This window comes from Schistocerca americana, chromosome 11 (assembly GCF_021461395.2).
Source record: "Schistocerca americana isolate TAMUIC-IGC-003095 chromosome 11, iqSchAmer2.1, whole genome shotgun sequence".
Taxonomy (NCBI): domain Eukaryota; kingdom Metazoa; phylum Arthropoda; class Insecta; order Orthoptera; family Acrididae; genus Schistocerca; species Schistocerca americana.
Genome location: NC_060129.1, coordinates 121,386,821 through 121,408,019, shown reverse-complemented (window position 1 = coordinate 121,408,019; position 21,199 = coordinate 121,386,821). Strand labels below are relative to the sequence as shown.

General features: G+C 42.2%; 1 protein-coding gene across 1 annotated transcript in view; it reads left to right on the top strand.

Annotated features, from left to right (window-relative positions):
* Nucleotides 1-16,277: 16,277 nt before the first annotated feature.
* Nucleotides 16,278-21,199, top strand: part of LOC124553359 (serine hydroxymethyltransferase, mitochondrial-like) — a 190,280-nt gene continuing 185,358 nt past the window's right edge. The window contains exons 1-2 of the mRNA XM_047127232.1: nucleotides 16,278-16,307; nucleotides 17,396-17,536. Coding sequence (XP_046983188.1) covers nucleotides 16,278-16,307; nucleotides 17,396-17,536 — 171 coding nt within the window. The remainder of the gene's footprint in view (nucleotides 16,308-17,395; nucleotides 17,537-21,199) is intronic.

The following is a 21,199-nucleotide window of genomic DNA, read 5'->3' as shown; positions in this document are numbered from 1 at the left end:
TTGCCTGCTACTACAGGGAGCTGTAGAGGGTAAAAACCTCAGGAACATGCACATTACTACACCTCGACCATCACTGCCATGACATGTGTCACACCTTGCAGTAGCATGCCATTTGTCTGCTCTGGGACCCTGCTGGAGACCACTGAATGTGGACAGCGCCTCAGTACCCTGGAACCTGACGGGATACCAATTCGATTTTACACAGAGTATGCGAAAGAGCTTGCCCCCCTTCTAGCAGCCGTGTACCGCAAGTCTCTAGAGGAACGGAGGGTTCCAAATGATTGGAAAAGAGCACAGGTAGTCCCAGTCTTCAAGAAGGGTCGTCGAGCAGATGTGCAAAACTATAGACCTATATCTCTGACGTCAATCTGTTGTAGAACTTTACAACATGCTTTTGCTCGCGTATCGTGTCGTTTCTGGAAACCCAGAATCTACTCTGTAGGAATCAACACGGATTCCGGAAACAGCAATCCTGTGAGACCTAACTCGCTTTATTTGTTCATGAGACCCAGAAAATATTGGATACAGGCTCCCAGGTAGATGCCATTTTCCTTGACTTCTGGAAGGTGTTTGATACAGTTCTGCACTGTCACCTAATAAACAAAATAAAAGCCTGAGGAATATCAGACGAGCTGTGTGGCTGGATTGAAGAGTTTTTAGCAAACAGAACACAGCATGTTGCTATCAATGGAGAGACGTCTACAGACGTTAAAGTAACCTCTGGCGTGCCACAGGGGAGTGTTATGGGACCATTGCTTTTCACAATATATATATAAATGACCTATTAGATAATGTCGGAAGTTCTGTGTGGCTTTTTGCGGATGATGCTGTTGTATACAGAGAAGTTGCAGCATTAGAAAATTGTAGCGAAATGCAGGAAGATCTGCAGCGGATAAAGCACTTGGTGCAGGGAGTGACAACTGACACTTAACGTACACAAATGTAATGTATTGCGAATACATAGAAAGAAGGATCCTTTATTGTATGATTATATGATAGCGGAACAAACACTGGTAGCAGTTACTTCTGTAAACTATCTGGGAGTATGCGTGCAGAACGATTTGAAGTGGAATGATCATATAAAATTAATTGTTGGTAAGGCGGGTACCAGGTTGAGATTCATTGGGAGAGTGCTTAGAAAATGTAGTCCATCAACAAAGGAGGTGGCTTACAAAACACTCGTTCGACCTATACTTGAGTATTGCTCATCAGTGTGGGATCCGTACCATGTTGGATTGAGAGAGGAGATAGAGAAGATCCAAAGAAGAGGAGCGCGTTTCGTCACAGGGTTATTTGGTAAGCGTGATAGCGTTACGGAGATGTTTAATAAACTCGAGTGGCAGACTCTGCAAGAGAGGCGCTCTGCATCGCGGTGTAGCTTGCTGTCCAGGTTTCGAGAGGGTGTGCTTCTGGATGAGGTATATACTATTTTGCTTCCCCCTACTTATACCTCCCGAGGAGATCATGAATGCAAAATTAGAGAGATTCGAGTGCACACGGAGGCTTTCCGGCAGTCGTTCTTCCCGCGAACCATACGTGACTGGAACAGGAAAGGGAGGTAATGACAGTGGCATGTAATGTGCCCTCCGCCACACACCGTTGGGTGGCTTGTGGAGTATGAATGTAGATAGATGAACCAAAAACCAGCGGCCCCTGGTGGGCAAAAGCTCTTTATATTACTGTGCACGGGCTCCAGGCAGCAATCTTGTACATTTCACTAAACTGTACAATTCTATTTATATTTATGCTGACAACCCGTGACCTAATAAACAGTTGTCTGTTTCTCATAACTGTGTCTTTTATTGTGTTTGAAGTTAGAAGAGAAACTGTAGGGGAAAACACAGATTGGAATATATCCAACAAATAACTGAGGACGTAGCGTGCAAGTGTTACTCCGAGATGGAAAGATTGACACACACATTGAATTCTTTGAGGGCTTTGTCAAACCATCTAGAAAACTGATGTTCGAGGGGAAGAAATGAAAAAATAAACACCAAACTAACAAATCTGTTTGCACCTTGACGCCTTGAGAGAGATTTTTGAGGGCAAAGCAAGCGAAGCTGAACTTCTCGGTTAGCTTATGCACATGCTGGTGCCACCCGAGTTACCCGTCTGGATAACCAGGTACTTCACACATGGAGCCTCATCCAGTTTGTGCCCATTGATCTTAAAGTATGGTACCCGTAAGCCCCTTTAATTTCTTTGGTGTTGCATAATGTGAGCATTAACCTGCCAGGGTAGCCGAGAGTGCTACCCGGATTCGGATAGGTGCGCCAGCCCCAGATAGAAGCCACCTGTCAGATTACCTGTGAAGGGCTGGTATGCCCGCCAGCCTGGATGCAGTTTTTAGGTGGTTTTCCACATCCCACTAGGTGAATACCGGGCTGGTCCCCACATTCCTCCTCAGTTCCACTTCTTGAGGGCATTTGAAAATGTTCGCATTATTCCATGGCTTACACTGGTAGCATACAGGTGGGGTACACTAATTTTGTCCTGGGGGGGTTCGAGGTGGCAGCAGGAAAGGCATCCGGCCACCCACTGCAACTAACAGTAACGTGGCTGACCCCACGTAACATGGGCAAAGGCTCCAAGAAAGAAAGAATGTGAGTGTTTGTAAGACTGACAAGGAACCTATTGACTGTGATATGAAGATGGTATCTGTTCTTTCAGACATGTCCAAAAGAACAGATACCATCTTCATATAGTTAAGGCTAACCGGCCATTAACCTCCTTCTTCTGTGTAGATGTACACCTATTGCCCAAACTTTAACGGGATTCAGTAAGATTGTCCACTGCGAGTAATGAGTTTAATGGGCAGGGCTACTACGAACGTAGTGTGTGGACATTAAGTTGGGAATGAATAAATACAATACATCATTTGTTTCTATTAAAAATTTCGTCAATTGAGTAGAAGGAGTTGGCCACTAGTAAGTCTTTCAGGCTCCTTTTAAACTGATCTTTATTTGTAACTAAATTTTTTATGTTTGCTGGCAAATTATTGAAGATGAGTGTTCCTGAGTAGTGGACCCCTTTTTGAACTAAAGTAAGTGCTTTTAAGTCCTTGTGCAGATCATTTTTGTTCTTGGTATTGTATGTATGAACTGAGCTGTTTGTTGGAAAAAGAGATATATTATTTAGGACAAATTTCATTAAGGACTAAATATACTGAGAGGCAGTAGTTAGTATACCCAGTTCTTTGAAGAGGTTTCTGCAGGATGTCCGTGAATTTACTTCACAAATAATACATATTACACGCTTTTGGACTCTGAAAACCTTTGTTTAACTTGAAGAGTTACCCCAAAATATTATACCATATGACATTATGGAATGAAAGGAGGCAAAGTATGCAAGCTTTTTCATTTTTATGTTGCCTATGTCTGCTAACACTCGAATTACAAATACAGATTTGTTAGGGCGTTTCTGCAGTTCTGTGGTGTGCTCCTCCCAACATCAAGTTGTAATCCCAAGAATTTAAGACTGGCAACCTCGTATGTGTGGTCCTTTTTTTCCCCCACTTCTTTTCCACATGTGCACACAATGCAAATGCGGTATGTGCAACTGCTGTGGTTAATAACAAGTTGTTGTCAGCCATCTTGAACTTTGACGAAAAATTTGATGACAGTGTAATACCCCTTCTAGCGCTACGTCAAAGATCTTTGTCAAATATATTTGACAGAATATTTGATCACATCTTTGATCAAATCTTTGACAAAGAAATTTGTTAGTGTAATACCGGCCTTAGCAGCCATACACTTTAACCATTACGCTAACGCAGCTCGTTGTTCAATATATCTCCCGGAGGACTTTAAAATATCACGCAAAATACCGACAAACACTGTTGGTATGACTATGAATTACTCACACTTCGTCGAAGTACAATAGGAAATAAACAATTACCGCTGTTCTTTATTGCGAAAAAGCGGTTAGTGAGAATGGTACAAACACTTTTCCTTACTATCACCTGAATTAGGAGGCTTATTGCTTGTTTGGTTTAATTAATTAATAGAATGTGAAGCAATTGGTATAAAGATTGCTTTTTCCAAACTTTCTGTAAAAGAAAGTCTGCTATCAAAACACTGCTTTTGTTCTATTACTTTATTTATGACTGAACGTTTCTAAAACTGAAGACACTCGTCCGTGCTCTGCACTGCAGTCGAGCTCTGGCAACGTCGTTCTCTGTTCATTGGCTGACTGTGTTTTGTGACGTCAGATGCGCAGAACGAACCTAAACTCGGCCACTGCCGTAAATGACGCGCACTTTAAAACCCTGTAAAAGTATTCATCATGTGGCGTGAAGTGATACTTGCGGCTTTTCTGTGGTGCCATATGCTGAGGAGTGTGGAGCAGTGTGCGATGGCATCAGCTGTGAAGCAGTTCCGCCGGCGATGTTCCATTTTGTGGGTATGAGTGATAAGAGGCGAGAAACAGTTGCGAGGCTCGATTCCTGGTGTGTGTGGAGCAAAGTTTGGCCATCTGCTGCTTAAATGCCCTGGCAAAATGTTTCGCTTCGCCGTTTGACTGTAGATGGAGTGGTGCACTAGTGAGATGCTGTATGCCATTGCGCTCACAGAATGTTTGATACTTTTACTTCAGGTAAACCTTCTAGGCAAAAAATCGAAGACAATATCTGAATTGTGCTACGTGATGTTGTCAACTTCATTCGCACAGCAAAAGGAAACTAGCTCTTTGAGTCAACCAAAATCGACCGACGAGTGTTCCAAAAAGGTCCCGTGAAGTCTACGTGCACACGTTCCCGTGGCAGTTGCAACTTAGGCCAAGCAGAGAATATTTGTGGCGGAGCAGACTGATTTTCCACACATGCGTGACACTGTGAAGTCATCTGTTCTATTTGGGTGTCCGTACCGTACCAAGTACAAAGAATCCCCCAGTGTCCTCAGTGAAGCAACTGCAACACTTCTAGAATGAGATTTTCACTCCGCAGCGGAGTGTGTGCTGATATGAAACTTCCTGGCAGATTAAAACTGTGTGCCGGACCGAGACTCGAAGTCGGGACCTTTGCCTTTCAGGGGTAAGTGCTCTACCATCTGAGCTACCCAAGAACGACTCACGCCCTGTCCTCACAGCTTTACTTCTGCCAGTGCCTCGTCTCCTACTTTCCAAACTTAACAGAAGGTCTCCTGCAAACCTTGCACAACTAACACTCCTGGAAGAAAGGATATTGTGGAGACATGGCTTAGCCACAGCCTGGGTGATGTTTCCAGAATGAGATTTTCACTCTGCAGCGGAGTGTGCGCTGATATGAAACTTTCTGGCACATTAAAACTGTGTGCTGGACCAAGACTCGAATTCAGGCTCTTTGTAGGAGAGCTTCTGTAAAGTTTGGATGGTAGGAGACGAGATACTGGCAGAAGTAAAGCTGTGAGGATGGGGCGTGAGTCATGCTTGGGTAGCTCAGTTGGTAGAGCACTTGCCTGCGAAAGGCAAAGGTCCCAAGTTCGAGTCTCGGTCCGGCACACATTTTTAATCTGCCAGGAAGTTGCAACACTTCTGTTTGCAAAGCGTTAGGGATCAACACACGGTACTGTCCACTGTCATTTTGTACAAGAATTACACTGTTCTGTACAGCAAGGCTATGCCGACATGCAAAGTATCGCTGCACTGCAGAGTTCTTTATGCTGTGCAAGGGACGAGACCAAGATGTGCGAATGTACTGGAGAGAAATGTTCAAATCTGGATCAGCCTCCGTGGCCTGTGCAACTTTCTTATAGGAGGAGTTTCCGTAAAATAAGGTTCCCAATTGTTTTTTCACAGAGTAAAACATGTTTATTTCAAGAATGCAAACGTTTTTGGGAAGTTCAGACTTTAACTTTTGTGTTAGCAGAAGACCCAACACCGTGTTACTAGTGGAGGCCGAAGTGCACGCGTTTTAGCTCACGCAGGCTGGCGTGAGGAGGGAAGAACTATACCGACGTGAGGTCTGGAACATGACAAGGAATGAGATTTCAGAAAGCGGACATAATTAGTTTGATACTTAACTTTAATCCATTAATGATGAACGTCGCTCTTGACGGTACATGATCCGCAATATCTGTTCAGAATACATTCTTGAAGATTATTATTATTATTCTGGATTTACAATGTGAGTACATTTTTCCAGCACCTATTCTAGATGACAGTAAGTCACTAATTATTGTTCTCCACTCTTCTCTATTTGTCCATAAATCTTCAGGAATGCTGTTCTTCCTCATTGCTGACTGAACTCCCTGTATCCATGTATCAGGTGGTCGTCCCCTTTTTCTTCTTCCAATTGGTACCCAGTCGATTATGCATTTTGGTAGCTTTTCCTGTTCCATTCGTCTGATGTGTCCATACCGTTTAAGTTGTTTGTGCTCGATGAAATCAATAATTGAATTTTTACATTTCATCTTGTCTCTGATTACTTCATTTCTTATTCTTTCTCGTCTTGATATTCTTGCTGAACGTCTCCAGAAATCCATTTCTGTGGCTAATAATTTTGATTTCAGTTGCCATTTTGTTGTCCACACTTCTGAACCATATGTAATAATGCTCCTAACTATTGTTTTAAAAATCCTTATTTTGTTATCAGTTGTTATGTGTTTGTCCCAGAGAATTCCATTCAATAAAGAGATTGTCGTCTTTCCAGAATTTATTCTTGATCTAATTTCTTTGTCCTGTTCCCCATCATTTGTAATTTTCACACCTAAATATTTATATTCCTCAGTAGCTGTTATTGTTCCCATCCCTTCTTCTAATATTAAGTCTCCATTCACTCCACCAATTACCATGTACTTTGTTTTATTCATGTTTACATTTAGACCTGATTTTTTTATATTCTTGAATCAATTTTCTGGTCATATACTCTATGTCCTCACAGTCTTGGGCTATAATCAGTTGGTCATCTGCAAATTGTAACGAGTATATTGTTCTATCGTTTATTGGTATTCCCATAGTGTGACATTTTTTCTTCCAATTCTGTTAAGTTACTTCTGTATATATTTTATACAATGTAGGTGAGATGCTACATCCTTGACGTAATCCTTTTGTGACTTGGAATCCATGTGATAGATATTTACCAATTTTTATTTTTGAAATAGAATTTTTATATAAATTTTGAATTGCTTTAATTATTCTTGGATTTATTCCTATTGATATTAAAGCTTTCCATAAACTGGATAAAGGCACACTATCATAGGCTTTTTCTATATCTATGAATACTAAATGTATAGGTTGTGCCCGAACCATTTTTTTTTTCAATAATTTGTTGTAGGCAAAAGATATGATCAATTGTTGATCTTCCAGCTCTAAAACCTGCTTGTTCTTCAGCCTCCTTTTCTTTGTATTCTTGTTCTAACAAATATTTAATAATTCTTCCATATAATCTAGTGAAGGTATTGGTCACTGTTATTCCCCTATAATTTTTACACTCATCTTTCGCTCCTTTTTTATGTATCACTGAAATATATCCTACTTTCAAATCATTTGGGACATCTTCCCCATTTAAACATCTTTTGAAAAGGTTTCTTAACAATTCCATTAGTTTCTTTGTTCCTAATTTTAATAATTCTGCAGGAATACCTCCAATGCCTGTAGCCCTTCCATTCTTTAAAGATTTTATTGCAGTTTTTACTGTCTCTATTTCCAAACGGATGTAATTCTCTGCTTGTAGATCTATCATTTCATTATATTCAGGGTTTCCCAAGTATTCTTCCCTGTTTTCTGTTGATAAACTTTTAAAATATTTTTCCCAAGAGTCATGAGTAATATATTTAATATGTGTTGTTTCTTTAGAATTCCTTCTTAAATTTTTTATAGTTTTCCATGCTTCTGTGTTTCTTTTACCACCAATATAGGATTCAATTTTTTGACATGACTGTTCCCAAACTTTGTTTTTTGCTTCTGCAACCTTTTTCCGGATTTTCGCTTGTTGTGCATTAAGCTCTATTTTATCTTGAAGATTTCTGGTATTTAACCATTTTAAATATTTTTCTTTCTTTAATTTCACTTCCTTTTTAATTTCTTCATTCCAGTAGTATAATGGATGGTTTGTACGTGTTTCTTCTGTTTCTCCCAAAGCTTCCTTGGCGGCTTCATGTAGTTTATTTACAATATAATGATATTGATCTTCTGTATTATCAAACTCTGTTTCTACCAGTTTTTCATCTAATCTCTTTTGATATAAAAATATTGTGCTTTCATTCTCAAAACTATTCAAATTATATTTAGGAATTTTGATTTCTGTTTGTATATTTTCTATAGGACAATTTCGATTTCTTGAAGATAGTTCTTATAGTAACTGGCGCCTTGCTAGGTCGTAGCAAATGACGTAGCTGAAGGCTATGCTAAACTGTCGTCTCTGCAAGTGAGAGCGTATGTAGACAGTGAACCATCGCTAGCAAAGTCGGCTGTACAACTGGGGCGAGTGCTAGGAAGTCTCTCTAGACCTGCCGTGTGGCGGCGCTCGGCCTGCAATCACTGATGGTGGCGACACGCGGGTCCGACGTATACTAACGGACCGCGGCCGATTTAAAGGCTACCATCTAGCAAGTGTGTTGTCTGGCGGTCACCTATTTTTCTACATAGTCGCCACTGAGGTCAACACATTTTTGCATGCGGTGTACGAGTTTTTGAATGCCCAAGTCAAAAAAATCTACCGCCAAGCCGCGCAGATACCTGAGAACCGCTTCTTCTAGCTGTTCTCTGTCACCAAAATGTGTTCCACCCAGGTGTTTCTTCATGTCAAGTAAGAGATGGTAGTCACTTGGGGTGTTTGACAATATCCCATCCAAATTTTGCGATGAGCTCGTTGGTGGCTTTAGCAGAATGCGGTCGAGCGTTATCCTGATGGAAACACACCCCCTTGGACAGCATACCCCTCCTCTCGTTTTGAATTGCACGGCGCAATTTTTGCAGTGTCTCACAGTACCTGGCAGCGTTGAGTGTTGTACAGGTGGGCAAGAACTCACACGGCAATACCCCATTCCTGTCCCAAAACACCATTGCCATCACTTTGCCGACACTTTGCATTTGTTTGAATTTTTGAGATCTCGGTGACTCTGGGTGCTTCCATTATTTGTACTGTTCTTTGGTTTCGGGTGTGCGGTAGTGCACCCGAGTCTCGTGTTCAGTGAAGACGGAGTCGAGGTATTCATCGCCGCGAGTTCCGTAATCCGAAGAAGTTCATGGGCCGCCTCAGCGCGTTGATGTTTGTGGTCTTCAGCCAACATTCTTGGCAACCACCTCGCGCAAACCTTAGCATAGAGGTTTTTCTGACATCAGGGATCCTATCGGAGAGCTCACGAACTGTCACTCTTCGATCTGAGAGCACCGCTGCCTCCACTTTTGCGATTGTTTCATCAGAAACAGATGGCCGTCCTGAACGCCCCTCGTCGTGGACGTCAGTATGTCCGTTCTTGAGCGTTCTCCACAATTTGTACACGTGTTGTATGCTCGTACACTTCTCTACAAGATTTCCCATAGCTGGGAATGCATTTCTGCCGGCGCAATGTTTTCTGCAGACGGGAAACGGATCACCGAGAGCAGCTCACACCTGGCGGGCGAAGCTAGGGGGAGATCCCTCACGTATGCTGCCGAGCAAGACTGAGTTCCGCAGACAGCTCGCTAGGGAGGGGCTTTGGAGTGGGGGAACCGAGGTACATTACATGTGATTACATTTTCACGCAATTTGCGTGCATAGATCCTGAGAAATCAGTACTCAGAACAACCACCTCTGGCCGTAATAACGGCCTTGATACGCTTGTGCATTGACTCAAACAGAGCTTGGATGGCATGTACAGGTACAGCTGCCCATGCAGCTTCAACACGATACCACAGTTCATCAAGAGTAGTGACTGGCATATTGTGACGAGCCAGTTGCTCGACCACCATTGACCAGACGTTTTCAGTTGGTGAGAGATCTGAAGAATGTGCTGGCCAGGGCAACAGTCGAACGTTTTCTGTATCCATAAAGGCCCGTACAGGACCTGCAACATGCGGTCATGCATTATCCTGCTGAAATGTAGGGTTTCGCAGGAATCGAATGAAGGGTAGAGCCACAGGTCGTAACACATCTGAAATGTAACGTCCACTTTTCAAAGTGCCGTCAATGCGAACAAGAGGTGACCGAGACGTGTAACCAATGGCACCCCATACCATCATGTTGGGTGATATGCCAGTATGACGATGACACATACACGCTTCCAATGTGCGTTCACCGCGATGTTGCCAAACACCAATGCGACCATCTTGATGCTGTAAACAGAACCTGGATTCATCCAAAAAAAATGACGTTTTGCCATTCGTGCACCCAGGTTCATCATGGAGTACACCATCGCAGGCGCTCCTGTCTGTGATGCAGCGTCAAGGGTAACCACAGCCACGGTCTCCGAGCTGATAGTCCGTACTGCTGCAAACGTCGTCAAACTGTTCGTGCAGATGGTTGTTGTCTTGCAAACATCCCCATCTATTGACTCAGGGATCGAGACGTTGCTGCACAATCCGTTACAGCCATGCGGATAAGATGCCTGTCATCTCGACTGCTAGTGATACGAGGCCATCGGGAACCAGCACGACATTCTGTATTACCCTCCTGAACCCACCAATTCCATATTCTGCTAACAGTAATTGGATCTCGACCAACGCGAGCAGTAATATCGGGATACAATAAACCGCAATCGCGATAGGCTACAATCCGACCTTTATCAAAGTTGGAAACGTGATGGTACGCGTTTCTCCTCCTTACACGAGGCATCACAACAATGTTCACCAGCCAACGCCGGTGAACTGCTGTTTGTGTATGAGAAATCAGTTCGACACTTTCCTGATGTCAGCACGTTGTAGGTGTCACCACCGGCAACAACCTTGTGTGAATGCTCTGAAAAGCTAATCATTTGCATATCACAGCATCTTCTTCCTGTCAGTTAAATTTCGCATCTGTAGCACGTCATCTTCGTGGTGTAGCAATTTTAATGGCCAGTAGTGTACATGTTCCGAGAACGGGAATGTCTTGCCCATAATCAGCCATCAGATGTGTGCTAGTTTTAGACAGGTGTGGGGAGCCTAACAGTTCATACGTGTGATGATTTAGCAATGTGATAGAGGCACCCATGTCCAATTGAAATTCCACACATTTCATACAAATAAGTCAATGAACAAAAAGTTTGTTTGCCTGACGTATTTCTGTAGAAACTGCACGATTGCTAGTCGCAGCCATGGAATATACTGCATTAATGACGTGGACCATATGACAAGAGTTTCGTAAGTGTAGTGAATTCTTACACTTGTTCTGTTGCAAACAAATGGATTGCACATGTCTTTTCCTACCACAAGCGTAACACTGAACATGTCGGGAGGGGCAATCTTGCCGTTTGTGCCATGTATAACATCGAGGGCAAGATTTACTTTTGTTCGCCTGTGTAGCCACCTGTTTAGCGAACTGCGTACGCAGCGTGGAAGTTTGTTTACTCGGTGTGGCTAGCACACACTGCCAGTGCAGAATGGGACGATCACAACTAAGGGGCTCAACTTGAGAAATAACTGGCAGCTCAGTTGTATGAGCCGACAAGGCACCGAAATCATGCTCATCTAGTATTTGCACTACCTGCTAAAATGTTGGATCGGACTGTTTTAAAATCTGTTCTCTGATTTTGACATCAGGTACATTGTGCACGATCGCATCACGCAACATAACATCTGAATATAGAGCACCATATGCACATTTGAATTTGCATTTTCTTGTCATACCTTGCAAATCTGTCACCCACTCGTGATAAGTTTGTTCTGACCGTTTTTTTTTTTTTCAGTTAAAGAATTGATTACCTAGCTGCTACCACATTCACTTGTTCATCATAACAGTTTGATGGTGATGTTACTCCTTGGTCATACAACAGTTCACTCGGAGTGGCGTTAAGAATGAGTTTTTGAGTTAATCTGAACACTGCAGTTCCTACCATTGATAATAGATAAGGAAGTTTCACGGTACCTGGCACATTGTGAGCGATAACATGGGTGTCAAATTGAGACAACCACTCGAACCATTCCTCGTCTTGTTCACTAAACTGTTGAAAAGGTGGTATAGCAGCCGTAGTAGGCTAAGCTTGTTCCGGTGGGTGCACAAAGTTGGCCAATAGCTGCTGCACTGTATTAAGCAGATATCTGCCGTGTCTGAAACTGAAACATCTGCATTAGCTGTGTGCATCTAACGCTTGTGGCTGCGGTGCCTGAGCAGAGTGCGGAACTGATGGAGTGGGCATATTGGAAGACACAAATGTGACAAATAGACAAAAATAATGACAAAGGCAAAGAAATGTTCTGCATGCTCACCTGCAAACACTGATTAGCAAAAACGACAAGAAACTGGTAAAGCATGTGCATCCTTGCAAAGCAAAGAAAAGAGAAAATTAAGGTGCCAGCAACAAAAAAATGAAAGTTTGTGGCAGTCGGCATGTAAGTGTGTTTGTAGACTCGTCGTCAGTTGTGGGGCCTTGCCCTCTCGTTGCTTATAGAGTGCCTAAAGGATGTTGCATTTTTGGAATACTGTACAACAGTTCAAACAAATAACATTAGTAGTTTTGTTTCTAGAAAGCAAATTGACAGTACTTAACTTTGATCACAGCAAGCGTCACAAGCGAGAGGCGACATGAAAACAGTAAAGTTCTTGCTATACACAAAGTCGAAGTAAGCACTTGATACAGATCACAACAATCTGATTGCATAGCAATAATTGTGTTGCAGACTGGACCGATTTGAGCAGTTGAGGCTAGCAGGATCAGCACTTACATTCACTTCTTTATTGACTTCTTCCAGGTGTCACTCTCGGCACGGCACGGTCCAGTTCCGCACACCATTGGCCGACGTTTCCTCATCACCTTCTCTGTTCTTCCATTCCATATCTTCGTTCCAGCACTTGTGGTTACACCACAACAATAATAAACTAAAAAATTTTTCTTTTTAAAATTCAGGCTTGATCGCACCACGTATGCTACAAGAACATAGGTGACCGGTTTCGGTCATATCACATGACCATCCTCAGACCTGTATTTTTAATTTAGAAAGTAATAGAAAACATACTAGATTGACAGTGTTGTTGTTGTTGTGGTCTTCACTCCTGAGACTGGTTTGATGCAGCTCTCCATGGTACTCTATCCCGTGCAAGCTTCGTCATCTCTCAGTACCTACTGCAGCCTACATCCCTCTGAATCTGCTCAGTGTATTCATCTCTTGGTCTCCTTCTACGATTTTTACCCTCCACGCTGCCCTCCAATGCTAAATTTGTGATCCCTTGATGCCTCAGGACATGTCCTACCATTCGATCCCTTCTTCTAGTCAAGTTGTGCCACAAACTCCTCTTCTCACCAATTCTATTCAATACCTCCTCATTAGTTATGTGATCTACCCATCTAATCTTCAGCAGTCTTCTGTAGCACCACATTTTGAAAGCTTCTATTCTCTTCTTATCCAAACTATTTATCGTCGACGTTTCACTTCCATACATGGCTACACTCCATACAAATACTTTCAGAAACGAATTCCTGACATTTAAATCTGTACACGATGTTTTCAAATTTTTCTTCTTCAGAAACGCTTTCCTTGCCAGTGTCAGTCTACACTTTATATCCGCTCTACTTTGACCATCATCAGTTATTTTGCTCCCCAAATAGCAAAACTCCTTTACTACTTTAAGTGTCTCATTTCCTAATCTAATACCCTCAACATCACCCGACTTAATTCGACTACATTCCATTATCCTCGTTTTGCTTTTGTTGATGTTCATCTTATATCGTCCCTTCAAGACACCATCCATTCCGTTCAACTGTTCTTCCAAGTCCTTTGCTGTGTCTGACAGAATTACAATGTCATCGGCGAACCTCAAAGTTTTTATTTCTTCTCCATGGATTTTAATACCTACTCCGAATTTTTCTTTTGTTTCCTTTAATGCTTGCTCAATATACAGATTGAATAACATTGGGGACAGGCTACAACCCTGTCTCACTCCCTTCCCAACCACTGCTTCCCTTCCATACCACTCGACTCTTGTAACTACTATCTGCTTTCTGTACAAATTGTAAATATCCTTTCGCTCCCTGTATTTTACCCCTGCCTCCTTCAGAATTTGAAAGAGAGTATTCCAATCAACATTGTCAAAAGCTTTCTCTAAGTCTACAAATGCTAGAAATGTAGGTTTGCCTTTCCTTAATCTTTCTTCTAAGATAAGTCATAGGGTCAGTATTGCCTTACGTGTTCCAACATTTCTACGGAATCCAAACAGATCTTCCCCGAGGTCGGCTTCTACCAGTTTTTCCATTCATCTGTAAAGAATTCGCTTTAGTATTTTGCATCTGTGACTTATTAAACTGATAGTTCGGTAATTTTCACATCTGTCAGCACCTGCTTTCTTTGGGATTGGAATTATTATATTCTTCTTGAAGTCTGAGGGTATTTCGCCTGTCTTATACATCTTGCTCACCAGATGGTAGAGTTTTGTCAGGACTGGCTCTCTTCCAAGGCTGTCAGTAGTTCTAATGGAATGTTGTCTACTCTGGGGGCCTTGTTTCGACTCAGGTCTTTCAGTGCTCTGTCAAACTCTTCACGCAATATCATATCTCCCATTTCATCTTCATCTACATCCTCTTCCATTTCCATAATATTGTCCTCAAGTACATCGCCCTTGTATAGACCCTCTATATACTCCTTCCACCTTTCTGCTTTCCATTCTTTGCTTAGAACTGGGTTTCCATCAAAGCTCTTGATATTCATGAAAGTGGTTCTCCTTTCTCCAAAGGCCTCTTTAATTTTCCTGTAGGCAGTATCTATCTTACCCCTAGTGAGATAAGCCTCTACATCCTTACATTTGTCCTATAGCCATCCCTGCTTAGCCATTTTGCACTTCCTGTCGATATCACTTTTGAGACGATTTTCTCCTTTCATCAATTAAATTCAATATTTCTTCTGTTACCTAAGGGTTTCTACTAGCCCTCGTCTTTTTACCTATTTGATCGTCTGCTGCCTTCACTATTTCATCCCTCAAAGCTACCCATTCTTCTTCTACTGTATTTCTTTCCCCCACTCCTGTCAATTGTTCCCTTATGCTCTCCCTGAAACTGTGTACAATCTCTGGTTCTTTCAGTTTATCCAGGTCCCATCTCCTTAAATTCCCACCTTTTTGCAGTATCTTCAGTTTTAATCTACAGGTCATAACCAATAGATTGTGGTCAGAGTCCACATCTGCCCCTGGAAATGTCTTACAATTTAAAATCTGGTTCCTAAATCTCTGTCTTACCATTATATAATCTATCTGATACCTTTTAGTATCTCCAGGGTTCTTCCATGATTCTTAAACCAGGTGTTAGCTATGATTAAGTTATGCTCTGCGCAAAATTCTACCAGGCGGCTTCCTCTTTCATTTCTTAGCCCCAATCCATATTCACCTATGTTTCCTTCTCTCCCTTTTCCTACTCTCGAATTCCAGTCACCCATGACTATTAAATTTTCGTCTCCCTTCACAATCTGAATAATTTCTTTTATTTCATCATACATTTCTGCAATTTCTTCGTCATCTGCAGAGCTAGTTGGCATATAAACTTGTACTACTGTAGTAGGCGTGGGCTTCATGTCTATCTTGGCCACAATAATGTGTTCACTATGCTGTTTGTAGTAGCTTACCCGCATTCCTACTTTTTTTTATTCATTATTACACCTACTCCTGCATTACCCCTATTTGATTTTGTATTTATAGCCCTGTATTCACCTGACCAAAAGTCTTGTTCCTCCCGCCACCGAACTTCACTAATTCCCACTCTATCTAACTTTAACCTATCCATTTCCTTTTTTAAATTTTCTAACCTACCTGCCCGATTAAGGGATCTGAAATTCCACGCTCTGATCCGTAGAACACCAGTTTTCTTTCTCCTGATAATGACATCCTCTTGAGTAGTACCTGCCCGGAGATATGAATGGGGGACTATTTCACCTCCGGAATATTTTACCCAAGAGGACGCCATCATCATTTAATCATACAGTAAAGCTGCATGCTCTTGGGAAAAATTATGGCTGTAGTTTCCCCTTGCTTTCAGCCATTCGCAGTACCAGCACAGCAAGGCCGTTTCGGTTAGTGTTAAAAGGCCAGATCAGTCAATCATCCAGACTGTTGCCCCTGCAACTACTGAAAAGGCTGCTGCCCCTCTTCAGGAACCACACGTTTGTGTGGCCTCTCAACAGATACCCCTCCGTTGTGGTTGCACCTACGGTAGGGCTATCTGTATCGTTGAGGCACGCAAGCCTACCCACCAACAGCAAGGTCCATGGTTCGTGAGGGGGAGATTGACAATAAAGTATGACAAAATGCTTATAAGGATAAAATACAATAAGACTTGTTATATCCATGGCATCCTTCATAGATGGTAGGTGGAGCACTCTTCTCAGGTGCTGTGATGTCAACTGGTGTCAGCAAGTGATGAGATTACACTTAAATACGAAGATGCTCCACCTACCTCTTCTCCCTCTACCTCACATCAACCAATCAGTGTAAAACAGATTCAGATAATCGTCAGAACGTAAAAAAAAAGTACAATAATAACAAAAATAGTTATGTATAAAATATCTCTTTACAACCATGGAACTACTTAAATAATGTATAAAATATCAATTAAAAGCTTTAAAATAACTGTAGACAATGTATACTCAGTCTGTCCTCTATGGGCTAAGGTGGTACTACCACAATGGTTTCAAAGTCAACGATGTTGTGAAGGTGTTTTCTGTGGCATACGATGCATGTGCTGTAGCGTAGGGGATTGTTGTAGGCCAATTTGTGGCACCTTTACGACTTGATAGACTGCAAGTGACGTCACTCGTCTTGATTTGCTCTACACTGTAGACAATTATTGTTTATACCCTGCCTATATAGGCGCTGTTTATCGGGCATTAGTAGTATTATATTTAATTGAGTACAGTGATTTTTTTTCCAAGGGAAATATGTTCCTTCATCTGTAAATACTGAGTCTTGTTAGTAACATTATGACCTGTTATGCATTTTTACAACAAACATTGCTACTTGCTAAGTAGCTAACAGTAAGTTTCAGTCCTTGAATGTAGGTATTCAGATAATTTGTAGAAAGACTGACTAGTATTATGGTTGTGGCAGTCCTCATGAAGATGTTTTGCCCGTAATATAACAGGCATGGCATTGTTTGTAACACTGAAGACAACATTATATCACAGGCATGAGGCTCAAAGTGTTAAACTGATTGGAAGTCCCAGTTGCTTGCTTTATTAGATGGTAGCTGGCCAGCTGTTATTTTCTCTCTTTCCCTCCCTCTCTCTCTCTATCTCTATCTGACTTAAGGATTCATAATTTTGTGTGTAATACATTTAACCCTGTGTAATCAGTTGATTGTTACCTGTTGCCATTGCGTTGTTTCAGAAAAATTGGTTCCTGCAAAACCAGTTAGCTTCCAACTGGACAGGAAATGAACAGATATGTGAAGATGATCCTGAAATGTGGGAGCTGATCAAAAAAGAAAAGATGAGGCAGAAATGCTGTTTGGAATTAATTGCATCAGAGGTTAGTTTTATTTTCAGTTTGCTCTTGAGTTCCTGTTGCTTTTTGTTTTTGTTATTTGCCTTTTCCCATTAAAATTGAAAGTTTTAAAATTTTATGTTAACAATCAAAATGATTTTCCTTATCAGATGTATTTCTCATGCCATTTTTGATTTGCTGATAGACTCTCAGGTTAATTGCACAAGGCCTTTCTTTCGCCTTGCAGAGACATTTTATTTAGTTTATAACTTTCTTGCAGTGGTTTTGCCCGTATACACGTACACTATGTGATCAAAAGTATCCGGACACCACCAAAACTATAAGTTTTTCATTTTAGGGGCATTGTGCCACCACCTACATCTACACTACACTGATACTCCGCAAGCCACCCAACGGTGTGTGGCGGAGGGCACTTTACGTGCCACTGTCATTACCTCCCTTTCCTGTTCCAGTCGCGTATGGTTCGCGGGAAGAACGACTGTCTGAAAGCCTCCGTGCGCGCTCTAATCTCTCTAATTTTACATTCGTGATCTCCTCGGGAGGTATAAGTAGGGGGAAGCAATATATTTGATACCTCATCCAGAAACGCAACCTCTCGAAACCTGGCGAGCAAGCTACACAGCGATGTAGAGCGCCTCTCTTGCAGAGTCTGCCACTTGGGTTTATTAAACATCTCCGTAACGCTATCACGGTTACCAAATAACCCGGTGACGAAACGTGCCGCTCTTCTTTGGATCTTCTCTATCTCCTCCGTCAACCCGACCTGGTACGGATCCCACACTGATGAGCAATACTCAAGTATAGGTCAAACGAGTGTTTTGTAAGCCACCTCCTTTGTTGATGGACTACATTTTCTAAGCACTCTCCCAATGAATCTCAACCTGGTACCCACCTTACCAACAATTAGTTTTATATGATTGTTCCACTTCAAATCGTTCCGTACGCACACTCCCAGATATTTTACAGAAGTAACTGCTACCAGTGTTTGTCCCGCTATCATATAATCATACAATAAAGGATCCTTCTTTCTATGTATTCGCAATACATTACATTTGTCTATGTTAAGGGTCAGTTGCCACTCCCTGCACCAAGTGCCTATCCGCTGCAGATCTTCCTGTATTTCGATACAATTTTCTAATGCAGCAACTTCTCTGTATACTACAGCATCATCCGCGAAAAGCCGCATGGAACTTCCGACACTATCTACTAGGTCATTTATATATATTGTGAAAAGCAATGGTCCCATAACACTCCCCTGTGGCATGCCAGAGGTTACTTTAACGTCTGTAGACGTCTCTCCATTGATAACAACATGCTGTGTTCTGTTTGCTAAAAACTCTTCAATCCAGCCACACAGCTGGTCTGATATTCCGTAGGCTCTTACTTTGTTTATCAGGCGACAGTGCGGAACTGTATCGAACACCTTCCGGAAGTCAAGAAAAATAGCATCTACCTGGGAGCCTGTATCTAATATTTTCTGGGTCTCATGAACAAATAAGGCGAGTTGGGTCTCACACGATCGCTGTTTCCGGAGTCCATGTTGATTCCTACATAGTAGATTCTGGGTTTCCAGAAATGACATGATACGCGAGCAAAAAACAGGTTCTAAAATTCTACAAGAGATCGACGTAAGAGATATAGGTCTATTGTTTTGCGCATCTGCTCGACGACCCTTCTTGAAAACTGGGACTATCTGTGCTCTTTTCCAATCATTTGGAACCCTCCGTTCCTCTAGAGACTTGCGGTACACGGCTGTTAGAAGGGGGGCAAGTTCTTTCGCGTACTCTGTGTAGAATCGAATTGGTATCCCGTCAGGTCCAGTGGACTTTCCTCTATTGAGTGATTCCAGTTGCTTTTCTATTCCTTGGACACTTATTTCGATGTCAGCCATTTTTTCGTTTGTGCGAGGATTTAGAGAAGGAACTGCAGTGCGGTCTTCCTCTGTGAAACAGCTTTGGAAAAAGGTGTTTAGTATTTCAGCTTTACGCGCGTCATCCTCTGTTTCAATGCCATCATCATCCCGTAGTGTCTGGATATGCTGTTTCGAGCCACTTACTGATTTAACGTAAGACCAGAACTTCCTAGGATTTTCTGTCAAGTCGGTACATAGAATTTTACTTTCGAATTCAATGAACGCTTCACGCATAGCCCTCCTTATGCTAACTTTGACATCGTTTAGCTTCTGTTTGTCTGAGAGGTTTTGGCTGCGTTTAAACTTGGAGTGGAGCTCTCTTTGCTTTCGCAGTAGTTTCCTAACTTTGTTGTTGTACCACAGTGGATTTTTCCCGTCCCTCACAGTTTTACTCGGCACGTACCTGTCTAAAACGCATTTTACGATTGCCTTGAACTTTTTCCATAAACACTCAACGTTGTCAGTGTCGGAACAGAAATTTTCGTTTTGATCTATTAGGTAGTCTGAAATCTGCCTTCTATTACTCTTGCTAAACAGTCTGCCAAGTACTCCATATCAGTGACCTCAGTAGTCATTAGACATCCTGAGAGAACCGAATGGGGTGCTCCGTGGAACTCGCGGACTTCAAACAAGGTCAGGTTATTGGGTGTCACTCGGATCATATATCTGTAGGCAAGATTTCCACACTCCTAAACATCCTTAGGTCCACCGTTTCCAATGTGATAGGAAAGTGGAAATGTGAAGGGCCACGTACAGCAAAAAAGTGTACAGGCTTACCTCGTCTGTTGACTGACAGACCGCTGATAGTTGAAGAGGGTCAGACATCTATCCAGACCACCACACAGGAATTTCGAACTGCATCAGGATCCACTGCAAGTACTATGAAGTTTGGTGGGAGGTGAGAAAACTTGGATCTCATAGTCGAGCAGCTATTCATAAGCCACACATCAGGCCGGTAAATGACAAATGTTGGTTTGCTTGGTGTAAGGAGCGTAAACATTGGACAATTGAATAGTGGTAAAACATTGTGTGGAGTGACGAATCACGTACACAATGTGGCAATCCGATGGCAGGGTGTGGGTAGACAAATGGCTGGTGAACATCATCTGCCAGCATGTGTAGTGCCCGTAGTAAAATTCGGAGGCGGTGGTGTTATGGTGTGGTTGTGTTTTTCATGGAGGGGGCTGGCTTGCACCCCTCATTGTTTTGCATGACACTATCACAGCATAGGCCTACATTGATGTTTAAGCACATTCTTGCTTCCCACTGTTGAAGAGCAGTTTGGGGATGGTGATTGCATCTTTCAACATGATCGAGCACCTGTTCATAATGCACTGCCTGTGGTGGAATGGATACATGACAATAACATCCCTTTAATGGACTAGCCTGCACAGAGTCCTGACCTGTATCCTATAGAACACCTGTGGAATGTTTTGGAATGCCGACTTTGTGCCAGGCCCCAACTACCGACATCAATACCTCTCCTTATTGCAGCACTCTGTGAAGAATGGGTTGCCATTCCCCAAGAAACATTCCAGTACCTAATTGAACATATGCCTGCGAGAGTGGAAGCTGTCATCTAGGCTAAGGGTGAGCCAATTGAATTCCAGCATTACCAATGGAGGGCACCACAAACTTGTAAGTCATTTTCAGCCAGATGTCCGGATAGTGTTGATCACATAGTGTATGTCACATACCATATATTTCCTTCAAAACAACATTCACGTTGATCTTCAGATTCGCAAGCTCAAAATGAGGTGATACGTTTCTGCGTA